General features: G+C 36.2%; 1 protein-coding gene across 9 annotated transcripts; it reads left to right on the plus strand.

Moving 5' to 3' along the window:
- Positions 1-1,943: 1,943 nt before the first annotated feature.
- On the plus strand, positions 1,944-10,529 carry LOC112277346 (uncharacterized). Of its 9 annotated transcripts, none has more exons than XM_024509537.3 (14): positions 1,944-2,274; positions 2,811-3,002; positions 3,173-3,459; positions 3,591-3,823; positions 4,027-5,487; positions 5,695-5,988; positions 6,268-6,444; positions 6,806-7,135; positions 7,322-7,543; positions 7,672-7,900; positions 8,122-8,234; positions 8,522-8,977; positions 9,200-9,641; positions 9,855-10,529. In XM_024509537.3, the coding sequence occupies exons 3-14, from the start codon at positions 3,180-3,182 to the stop codon at positions 10,250-10,252; spliced, it is 4,635 nt and encodes a 1,544-aa protein (XP_024365305.1). In that variant the 5' UTR covers positions 1,944-2,274; positions 2,811-3,002; positions 3,173-3,179; the 3' UTR covers positions 10,253-10,529. The 9 variants fall into 9 exon arrangements, with proteins under 9 accessions (XP_024365305.1, XP_090103516.1, XP_090103518.1 ...); XM_090247390.1 differs by having other exon boundaries at positions 5,707-5,988; XM_090247392.1 differs by having other exon boundaries at positions 5,707-5,988; positions 8,543-8,977.
- Positions 10,530-12,860: the final 2,331 nt, after the last annotated feature.

Below are 12,860 nucleotides of genomic sequence, written 5' to 3' on the forward strand. Positions count from 1 at the left end.
CTTCGGCAACCAGGGTTTAGGGTTCACTAGGAGCAAACTAGTGCAAGCTCGGAGAAGGCATTCAAAAGGATATATACAGGGTATATAATATCGAGGGAGTATCAATCCTACTGTACCAGAGCCCAATTCTGAACTCCTCGAAGTTTAATCTCCGAAAAATGACATAGAGGTAATTTTGTTACTGTGGTTTAATTTTATTTCCTTAGAGATATATATATATATATATATATATATATATTGTTATTTCTTCACTTCGTCGAGCTCCTAAATATATTCCATGTATTTTTTGAATTTATATGTAAAATAAACCTAGATTACCAAAAAATAATTAAGAAAAAAAAAAAAACTTTGTCATCCATTTCAACTCAAACAACATGTAAAATTTAAAAATATAATAATTATTCATTCATGAAGGAAAAAAAAGTATGTAGTTAGGGTATTGTTAATGTCACCACAATTGTAGCTGTAGCCCACCACAATCCACCACCCACTTGACATTTTTTTTAGTTTTTTATTTTAATTTAAAAATTTATTAATATTACAAATACATTTCCTTCTTTTCAAGTTATATAGAAATAAATTTTAATAAAAATAATAAATTATATTATTAGAAATATATACATATATTGGTGCTAAAATAACCAGTGATAATAAATTATTGCTATTTTTAAAATATCATAAATATTTAAGTATAGGAATATAAATATAGATAATTAATTTATTTTTTTTATTTTATTTAGCATTGACAAAGGATATGAGTAGCATGTTGTAGATGGCAAGTTATGATAGCAATAGCAAAAACTATAATGGCATGCGGTGGCAATAGCAATATCCTATAAATACTAAACATATAGAGGTATATGTGTATATAATTAAAATAATTCTAATAACAAAAAATAATATAAAAATAATTAAATTTTTACTTTAATGCTACCTGAATAAAAATATAGTATTTGAGATTATGTTTTAAATACCAATTATGATAAATAATAATTGGGTTATTGCATTTATATCTAGTTATTGTTTCATTAGAACTTTACTTTGAATACAAATATATTATTTTGATTTATTTATTTAACAAATTTTTTTCAAAGATTTTTTTTTATCCATTATGAATGTCCTGAAAATAATTTCTTAGTAGAAAATCAATGTGAAATATTGGTTTCAAACTTCAAATAATAAAACACTAATATTTAAGCATTAAATTTTGTAAAACCACTTCCATTTCATGTCTTTGATTCTTTATAAATCACAATTTATGAAGGTTTATGCTCTTAATTTTAAATAAAATAAAATGCTTTATTATCTAGACAACTAAAAAGATCACAACTCTCTCTAATACAAGGGAATATATAATTCTGGTATGAAGAAATTAACAACAAACTCAACTACATTGCAAATGCCCTTCCTCAGTTAGATGTTGTCACATTATCATACTTGTAATATATTGTGGGTAGTACTAATGCCACCATAGTTTTTGTTACTACCACCACATGCCTTCTACACTATTTGTCATATTTGTTTATTTATTTATTTTCTATCATATATATTAATTATTAATTGATTATTTTTTAATATAATTTTTAGGTGTATGTGTGTGTGTATATGTATATATAATAATAATAATAATAATATTTTTTATGATTGGAATCAAAAATAAAAAATAAATATGATGAGCAGATGGTGGATTGTGGTGGCCTTCTCAAAAACTGTGATGACAGTAGCAATCCTCTACATATTCAATACGTATACTTCTCCAGATCGACCGTATCCATGAGTTTCGTACTATGATTCTCGAGAATACTTCCACATATTCCAGAGGCGATGGAAGCGACATAAAGCGACGACCTCAATTGTCATCTGAAGCAGGACCTCGACGATGCCCCCAAATTTAGTTGAGGACGGAGTAGGATGGTGGGGGGGGGGGGGGGGGGGGAGAACAAGGCGTACTTCGGTGGAGGAGCAAGTCGTAGCTCGAGGAGCTAAGGGAGGAAGAGAGACACGGCGAGAGAGATAGATGGAGAGAGCGAGGGAGTGATCAAGATAGGAACTAATTTGTGCTGTTGCAGTTCTCCGAATTCTGCAACTTCTGATCGTGCGCGCACCTTTGATTCAGAGAACCGGAGGCGCCGTAAAATGCATTTCGGGCTTCAACTGTGTTTTCTTGATGCGTCCGGTGGCTGGAGCAGGAATACAGGCTGCTGGGATTGCGCCTCTGTTTGCTTGTGTCTAATTCTTGTAGCAGATTCTCCCGCGGAGGCGTTGCGGAATTCGGTATGATTTTTCATGTGATTTGTTGCAGTTTTTCAAATCGTTTGAAGGCAGTGTGAGGGTGTCGTATCTTGCCTTCCTTTAAAGTGAGCGGGGGGTGAATGCATGCGTAATTTCGCAATCATGAGTGTAGGTTTGAGGGTTGAGGATAAATTTTGGAGAGTTGAATGACGTCGATGCTTTGAGAGTGTTGACGCGAATTGACCACTTCATGGAGCTGCTCACAGTACTTCCGAAGAGAGCTTTCAAGTTTTGTTGTAGCACATGAAATAAACATATATCATTTAGTGACATTCTGTGCTTGTTATGTTACGAAATTAAGTTGTTGATCTTTCACATCGTTGAGTTTGATGAAGCAGTATGTCATTGCTCTAAAGTATTCAAGGTTTCTGACTCTCTCCTCATGAGGGCTCGCAGTTATTCGCAGCTTTATCCTCACTTCTATAGAGAATAACTATGATTTTGCAATAGGCAGCAGCTGTCATTTACGCTCTAGTCACGTTGTTTTCCACTCAGTTGAAACACTTCATCTTCTGCAGGTGCTGGAGGTATGGTGATCACATTTTTCTCTGATAGACGAAAAATGCAGAGGCAGAGTTCCTTCAATTTCAACTGTAACACGGATGGGGAACATGATGGCGAGTTTTACGTTAGTAAGTCGCACGAATCTTAGTGAGCGCTGATACAAAAGCACCTTCAATATGTGCCTGCCTGCCTCTCACGGATGACAGGTGCGTGTCTTTTCTTCATTCTAGATTCCCGCATGAGACACATTGCCATATACGTATGAGAATTATAGCTATTCATCCGTTGTTGGAGGAATTATTTAACGTATCTTCAAGCTCTTAGATTATCTTTTCCATTTCCTTTTGAAGCAGTGGTTCCAATTCCCGTCTTCTAGGTTAGCCATGGCGAGAAGAGAAGGGACCGGAAGGGGACGGTTATTGCCAAGACAAGAGCGGGGCAGTGGCGAGTGCTCTACATCTGTGGAGTCTTCCTCGCGAATCTCTTGCGTTATGCCGTTCCCAAACGCCTCTGCAGTGGGTACATCCACGCAGTGGAGGAAGGGAAAGAATAATTCTTCTTGGCAGCATGACCCTGACGACTGCACCCGTGATAGCTGTTATGATGACAGAAGAAAAAAAGTTACTCCGAAAAATACTAGTGCTGATACTAGTACTAAACCGCGTAAGAAATCATCTCCTAACTAGAATGTTGAAAATCTTTCCAGGTGGCAATTTTGGTACATTTCTTTGTAGCGAACTCAATACCTGCCTTGTACATTGATTTTTAATTCCATCGTGTGAGTTTTTGGACAGTTTTGGAAGCATATAGTAACGGGTCATGGTGGGATGTCGAAATTTTGAAGAAGAATCGTGATAAATACTACGTCCATTATGTGAAATTTGGCAACCAAATTGTTCAGTGGGTACCTTTTGGCCATCTCCGAATGCGGTCGAGGACTTCACAATTGTTGGACTGTGATGGGATCAAACCTGGGGTTGACGTGTGCGTGATGAGTCAACATCCGCATGCGAACGAAAGCTCACGGGTATGTCTCACCCTCCTCATCCTCCTTTTATCTTCCTTCTGACATATTCAAGCTTTGGAGTATCCCGAAATGTGACCTCCTGGTAGTTTATATTTGCAAGTATTGATGATATTGACGCATTCATTTCTACCCCGTGGAGTGCACAGCTGAATGTACGAGTCAACTTAGTTTCTTATCGATACTATTATACTTGTGCAAAACAGGCGTGGTACGATGCAAAGGTAGTCGACGTGACCAGAAAGCAACATACCCCCAAAACATGCAAGTGCTTCTTCCAGATAGCCCTCTACACCATACCAACAACTCTTCCATGTAATCATAGAGAGAGACTACTTTTGCCAAATTATGCAAAACCTGTAGGTCTAGGAGAAATGCATATTATGAGGGAAGCAAGGGGTATAACTTTTCAACAAGTTGTTTCAGCCTCTTTACCCAGCGTGACAAACATTCCTAGGGTTTGGGCGAAGGATGGAATACTTTGGTGCTCCTCTTTTTGTGATTACAGTGACACATCCAGGCGCCGTAGTTTGTCCTTCGAGAGCAGAGTAGCTGGAGGGAACTCAGGCCCATCACTTTCTCAGGGCCCTGAAGAACCTACATCGGTTCCAGGCTCACTGCCTTTGGTGTCTTTTGACTCTTTTCTCGCAGAGGAAGGCATCATACTTTCTGATGGGAAGGATGAAGATGATCTTATTGTTTCGCCAGTGCCCAACTCTTATGCTCCCATTCCAGCATCAGGGGGTGAAGTAAGTGATGAGGATGATGTGATTCTTTTGTCAGGGAACAGCTTCCATGCGCCCGTTCCACCGTCAAGAGATGGAGTCAAGCCTTTTCCCGTGCTTAATGCTTCCAAAACGCAACCTATTGTCTTTGATATCAATGACGAAACAGATGTTGAAGAAGTAGTTCCTAAGACGATTCCTCAAAAAGAGGATACGACTGAAATGCCTGACTTTGCATTTATAGAGAGATACTCTAGCGATGAAATGGAACAAAGTTCTGAGAAGCTGGAAGATGTTTCGAACACCGCTGAGACTTCAGGAAATTCTGACGAGGACCTGGATGAATTGGTATTATCTAAAATTCCTTTCTCAAAACCAGGAGGCCAAAGTCCCCTGAAGCCGATGTCCGTTACATCAGATATGTCATCGCCCTTGCCTTCTTTTCGGGATGTTCCTTTCGGTCCAGAGACCTCCCCGATTGTTGAACCTGCTACATTCTCTGAGAATTCTGACGAACATGTCAATGCAGATTACATAGAACGAACCATTGCTGGAAGTCGTGTTGCTAAGCGTCGTTTAGTGAATAATCAAACTACGTGTAGGGAAAACCTCAATCCTCCTTTTACATCAAGATTCCAGACTCAAGGAAGGCCCAAAAAGAAACTCCTTTCTCGTGCTGGACAGCAATGTCCTGAGCAGGGTTGTTTAAATAATGCTGTGAAAGAGCAAGTGAAAGTTTATGCATCCGAACAGTTTGAAACCCTTGGCATGGCTCTTATCAGGCCATCTGTTAAAGGTGGTAAACGTCTTAATAACATTGATACAATGGGGGTGAAGGAATTCGCTGACGATCTAAAAGGCCACCCCTTGACTGTGAGTCCCGTCATGCCCGATATTCTAGCACGGTCAAAGGATGGATCCAAGACTGGCCTTCTTAAGCAGGTTGCTATTCAACAATTTATTGCTTGCCGATTTGTATCAGAGTGTGCATTGGTGCAGGCTCGGTGGGATGTGTTCGATACACCACTAGTATAAGTGTAGAAAGGCAGGCTTGACGTAGAATCGATTGGTTGTGTTTGCTTTACCAGTTCTAAGTAGATATTTCGAATATCTTAGCTTAGACTTGTGTGGTCTCTCTGATGTTTTAAGCTGTTACGTCAGACTTGCTTGCCAAAGGCAAAACGGCCGAAGAGAGTTGGTACTATTGCTGGTCCGAGAAATGTTGAGAAAGAGATCACCTACGCTGAGTTATTCGAGACCGTGGATCCGGTTCACTGTTATATTGCTGAAGAGAAGGTTTCCGAAGCTGAGGGGATGGGTTTGTCACCTTCATGGAATCCCTTGATGAATGCGGTGGGTCCAACACTGCTGCAGGAAGTGCAAGATGATCCACTTGCATATGTATGGGAAGAAATGCGTGCTGCACAGGAAAGTTGTAAAAAGGTATGTAAACTGATGTGTAAATTACCAGAGATCATTGTGCCGTTTGAACTACGCGTGGTTTTGGTTTTACAATGTTCTTATGATTGTTTTATCCAATTGTAAGCCCCGTGTCACATGTAGTATACATAGTTGGTCATGCTAGCATAGAGGTCTAGGGGTATATGACATTCTGGTCCTTTTATAATGACGTTAGCGTAGCTACTACGATTCTCGATTAAGCTGCAGGTTAAATTTTGTGGATGTAATATGATCTGACGTGGACTTGTTGCTTTGAACAAGGTCAATGGAGCGATGGATGAGAAATCACCGGATTCTACCAGTTTGATTGCTGAATGTGAAAATCCCGATGGAAGTAAATGTCAGGAGCATGCTGTCATATTTGATCAAGAAGTTGGGATCGTCTGTGCAGTGTGTGGAAATGTTCTTCTAGAAATAGAGAATATGTGGGAGCGTGATGTAAGATCATCTTTCTATACTGCCATGCTTCGTTGCCTTCTAAAGTGTTGATTCATATTAATTTATGTTTGCAGGTACTCAATGAAAGGCACACTGGTACATGTTATGTTCTGTTCATTTAGAATATTCCTCTGTGATGTATTGTTGTGCTGGTGTGGATATTGTCCACAACTCTCAGTTTGATTTTGTTTCCGAGCAAGTTTCTTTAGCACACTATGTATGAGACCGAAAACGCCTCATTTGCCAAACACCTCAGCAAAATTGGAAGCTTCTTTCGGATTTATGTACTCGCATCTGAGTCTTATTTCTTTTTTTGAACGCGTCTTTTCTCTTTCTTCTTACAACGTGGTGTTGCTTTCAGAATGCTAAAAGGATTACAGCAACGAAGGACAACGATGAGGATATTTATGATGAAAACATGCTTGCTTCCTGGGATTTTGAAGACCTCAGTCACAAACAACAGGATAGTATCGAAAAAGGCTCAAATTTTGAATTGATTCCTGAGCTTGCCAAGCACATGCAAAGGCATCAAAAGCATGGATTTCAGTTTTTATGGCGTAACTTGGCTGGACAGGATGCTAATGGAAATCCCTGTTTTCCACCAAGAGAGCCAGGAGGATGTGTTATCTCTCATGCTCCTGGCACTGGTAAAACTTTTCTGATCATCAGCTTCCTGCACAGCTACATAAAGGTCAGACTCAATTCCCCTCTCCTCGTCGTCGATATTGGGGCATTCCTCCAGTGCGTGTACATTGTTGCTGAATTGTACTTTCTGAGCGCGGTTCTCAGTGTTCGATCAAAAATAGTTGGTCTTCTTGTTTGGGCTGCCAGAAGAGGCTGATGCAAGATATCTATTTTTTTTTCTCTATGCTTTCAGAAGTACCCACATTGTCGACCGGTTATAGTCGCACCAAAGATCATGCTGCAGCCATGGGAGAGAGAATTCAGGAAATGGAATGTGGGTATTCCTGTGTACAACTTCAATAAAGCAGCTGAACAAGGGCGAATATTTCTTCAACAGCATGAGGAAGCTGGAGATGTTCAATTAAACAGTGGAGGACGATGGAAGAAGCAGCGGTCCATGAATGCCTGTCGCGAGGTACTTGAGTATTTACAGTATGGAATCAAATGCCCTTCTAAGTGAATGTGAGTGCGCAGCACTAAAAGGGGAAGTTAATGCTCAATTAATTCTAAACGTAACCCTTATTTTTGACAAGTATTTGACAGGCAATGCTCTGGCAATGGACCAAGACACCAAGCGTTCTAGTCATAAGTTACTCAATGTTCGCTTTAATGACTACACAAGAACGAATGACGTCCTCCACAGTGAGGACTATACTCCTAGAGCGTCCCCATATTCTGGTGCTTGATGAAGGTCATTTTGCTCGAAACAGTCGAGCTCAAATTCTGAAACCGCTGATGGCTGTCAAGACTCCACTGCGGATAATGTTGTCAGGTTCGTCACAGATATTTTATTATTTGTTGTTATTATTTTCTAAAACAGGGATCTATTTTTAATTTTAATTTTTCCATTTAAGAATGTTGCCCCACAAAGTTTGGTGACTTTCTCGTAGGAACTGCATGCTGTTATGATCGCAAAACGTTCTACCACCGCATGAGGTCCTGAACGTCTCTTTATGTTACTCATATTTCTTAGATTTATTTGTTTATTAACAGGCACTCTGTTTCAAAACAACTTTGAGGAGCTGTACACGTCCCTTAATCTTGTGCGGTCTGGATTCGTAAAAACATATGCAAAGGATGCGGGACTTAAGTTCAATATTCAGCAGGTAATATTTTTTTTCTCATGCGTGTTTTCTAAACAGTTATTATTCTGATTAGTGTTGATTACAATGTTTTGTTTGTATCGGCTCACTTCCCCTTCATACAATATCTCCATATAAATTCTTAGATATTCTGGTGAAGGAAATAGCTGGTCACCTGCATTGCTTCATATGTAAGCCGAATTTTATTGTTGTTAAGCTATTGTTGTGTTAGCATGTAGCTTTTTCATTGTCTCCTTCCTTTTTTTCAAGTTGGGGGCATGCATAGTTCATTAAGGTAAAATGCTGTAAAGGGCTGCCAACATCGTTTGCAGGAAATTGAACTGAAGGGTGACGATGAGGTCGAGCACCATACAGCAGAATGGAAGGAAAAAGCAGCTAAAGCTGCAGAAGTTCAAGCAAAGAAATTATTCATGGAGGAGGTTGGTAACAAAATTGACAAAGGACAAAAGGGCGAGCTCTCTCCAGGGAGCTTGGCTCAAGGTCTCGAACAGCTGCGCCGGTTAACTAGTCCCTTTATACATCATTACAAAGGCGGTGTTTTGCGGGACCTTCCTCCACTTCGAGACTTTGCCATAATGTTGCAACCTACGGCTTTGCAAGTGAAGTTGGTTCAAAGTGTGACAAGAAGACTGGAGGATAAGACTATGCTGGAAAGAGAGTGCTTACTGTCTTTGATCTGTATCCATCCAAGCTTGTTCTTAGAACATAATGTTGGAAAAGCCCTCACCGACCTGCTGTCACAAGAGGTAGTGTCAACATTGAACCCTTAGATATCTTTGCGAGGTTAGGAATTGAAGTCGCGGAAAAATGTGTACCAATGAACAAAGTTGGTGAAATGAAGTACGATTTGCAACTACCTCGTTTTTTCTTGTGCCTTGTGTCACTTTTCGAACTGGCACTAACAATTTTCCACTTTAAATTTAAGTCGTATCATAAGCTGGATGGATAACATCTCAATCGTTGTGCAGGAGATGAACGAAGTAGCCACCAATCGAGACCCTGAAGTAGGAGTGAAGACACGGTTTGTAATTAACTTATTGAATCAGTTAAGATACGGACAAGAGAAAATCCTCATTTTTTGTCAGAATTTAGTCCCTTTCATACTTCTAGAAGAGATGTTGAAAAACGAATTCGGCTGGGTTCGGGAACAAGAAATTCTGCAACTTGACGGGAAGGTCGATCCAGATGAGAGGCAAAGCATTATCGAGAGGTTCAACGATCGTAAAGGGAAGATCCGTGTCTTGCTGGCATCAACCAAAGCCTGTGGGGAAGGCATCACTCTTACTGGAGCTTCTCGTGTTGTTTTCATGGATGTTCTTTGGAACCCTGCTGTGATACGACAGGCCATTCATCGTGCATTCCGCATAGGACAGCGCAATGCTGTGCATGTTTACAGACTGGTGGCTTCAGGTGCATTCTAGAATTCGCTTTATTTAGTGCTCAGTTTCATGTAATTTACTTGTTTTCTTGTAATATTAGAAAGAGAGAATTGAATGTATAGTCCAAAACCTTCACAATATCTTCTTTTAACCTGGCTACTACACAAGCCAAATTAAAGTTATTCCAAATATTACTAGTGGAGGCCTGCATTGATGTCTTCCAAATTGTACATTTGATTTTCAGGAACTATGGAAGAAAGTAAATACCAACGGATGGTTTCGAAGGACTGGAAATCTCAATCTATTTTCCGTGGATCCGATGAGAACATTATTGGCGAGGTTCAACACTGTTTCTGGGAAGTTAAGAAACAAACCAGTAAAGACCCCGCGCTCAATGAGCTCAGGCGACAGGACGAAGCATTAGATCAACCAGCATTCAAACATATATTTAGGCATGGTGGTCTCTTTGATGATGACTATTCGGATGATCCTGATGGCAGAGGCATAGATGCGACAGACTGGTTGCGTGGCATTGAGGATTCTGATTCCTATGACATTGACGCATATGATGACAGTGCCGATGGCGACAATGACGACTTTGAAATACTTGAGGAAATCATCCTTAGTAAATTCGTTGAGTGAGAAGGCGGGGAGCAATTGGACTTCAGCTGCACCAAATTGGTGGTGTGTAATGACATCAAATGTGAACTTCTGCATGCTTGAATTCTACCTGCCAGTCTAGTTGAACTAAAGTCAGAACTAAGCCAGGAAGTTCTCAACTGTGGATTATACAATAATTCCTGCCGGGTATTTAGCACACCATATGATTTTGCATGCACAAGATACTCAAAAGACATAACATTCAGTTGTATCTCTTTGCTCTTACGGAATATTCTAAGAGAATGTTTTGGCGACCCAATTTTCAGTAGTTATTTCAACTGTCAATACAATACATACTAGGAGTTGCAACCTTGGTATTGACTACCGTCTTCCAGGTTTTTTGAGACCATTGAAGTCATGAAAATTAGAGTGAGTGAAATGAAAAAGTATTCTTTACTCTTGCATATGTTTTTTCTTACAGAGTTTGCATTGCTATCCCATGGCAAGAATCACCTCTGGAAGAAAATTTTAAAAGTTTTTTGAATTTTCCTTCAACCTTCATAAAATTGTGGTCTAATTACATAAAATTCAATAACACTCAATGTTGGAGGCCATGTATACATTTTTAAAATTTTGGTTCTATTTAAAATCCTATTGACAATGCACCTACAAACCTTATAGTATTTGCTTTATCACAAGGCAGATCTATGCTTTGTAAAAAACTTTGTTTTACTTTCTACAACTACTTTTCAATATGTTATTTAAATAGCTCTTATATTTTGAAACTTATATTTGATTCAATTAATATATTTTCTTTAAAATTAAATTCTTTTTAAATGTCATTTAAGTTTTTTAACACAAAATTATTATTTCCTAAGACAAAAGTTCTTAGTATAATTTATTTATAAGAACTATTTAATAATCTTGAAGTATATTCTTAATATACATCAAAGACAAAATAGATTATTTTGTATTTATCTATTTTTATTATCGCAAACATAATTTAATCTAAGAACAAAAAAATTATATATCTACATATCTATATTTGTATTGATATTTTACACAATAGAAGTTATAAAACTAATACATAAAAAATTATTTTATATTTTTTAAACTTATTTATAGAGACCAAACTAGAATTATTTAATTCAGACATCATTGTATATTTTATAATTTTTACATTTCTATCTTTCAAAATATTATTGTTAATACTTCATTTATTTCTTTGCATATTTTTCTTAATAAGCTCTATATTTCTTAAATTATTAGATTTCTTGTATTTAATATGTTTTTATTAATTTAAAACATCATGCTATATATATATATATATATACAAAATATTAATATTTATATACTATTAAATTAATATTTCTACAAAAGATTTTTTTTTAATATTTTATTTTATAATGCTATATATTTTGTTTCAAATTTTAATATGAATAATTTTGTATATGTATTATTTTTTATAAAAGAATAATTTGGTACAATTTTTATTAATGTGTTGGCTTGATTTTTAAAAAGTAGTTCTACACTTATTTATTTAAAATTTAAACTAACTAATTAAATTTAAAATAACTTAATATATAAATAAAAAAGATTAAAATTTTGATACAAAAAATAATAAATGATTTAGAACTTATTAGGATGTATGGTAGCATCAAATTACATCTATAGAAGATAAAAAGAATAAAAGAGTAGAAGAAAGAAATTACATCAAAATAACCTATATTAGTTTAAAGCTTTATTAATATAAGAGATTTATGTATTATAAAGCATTTTTTTCAATAATAGTCTCAAAATAAAGAAAATTTTATTTTTTTAAATAAAATTATATTATAAAATTATCTAAAGTCAATAACTTTAATGAATTAGCCATATTAAATATTATTTATATTATATAAAATATAAATAATATTAAAAAACTTAAGATTTTTTCAATTGAAAATTTTACTATATAAGCTATAATTGCTTCTTAGATATTTTATAAAATAATTTTATAAAATATTAATATGTATTATAATTAAATAAAAATATAGAATAAATGAAGTTAAATATCAATTAAAGATAGTATCTATTTATTGGATGTAATAAAATATAAAAAGAAAAATTAGGTAGACTCCTTCATTTTATTACATAGACATCTTCTATGCTACACACCTCTACATACAAAAAATAATATTATTATATAATTATTTTATATTTTATGGTCTTAACCCTTCCAATAATTATGAAAAACTATGCTTATTATGACCAATTTCTTTATACTCCTCACAAGATTTTTATTTATTTATTTATTAATCAACTCAAATAAAAAAATTCCCTTAGGTGCTAAAGAAGGAAGGAAAGTCACACTATCAACATGTCTTCTTTTTGTGAATGCATTTTACAGATTTACTATATTGTATTTTGTTTGTAAAACCTATTGATCCAAAATGTATTGTTGATGCCATAAGAGATCTTCATGAAGTATTGCCATTGCAAAATATTAGTTTTTTTTAACCACCACTATTGATAAAAATATTAATGGAACTTTTATACTTCCACAAATTAATTGCTATTTGTAACATATTAGTTTGTAGAAATATAAAAGATCTATTATTGTTTGTAGGATATTAATGCAATTTAAGATTGCATGGTTGTCCACTATGTA

Source organism: Physcomitrium patens, chromosome 25 (genome assembly GCF_059467195.1).
Source record: "Physcomitrium patens ecotype Gransden chromosome 25, ASM5946719v1, whole genome shotgun sequence".
NCBI lineage: Eukaryota > Viridiplantae > Streptophyta > Bryopsida > Funariales > Funariaceae > Physcomitrium > Physcomitrium patens.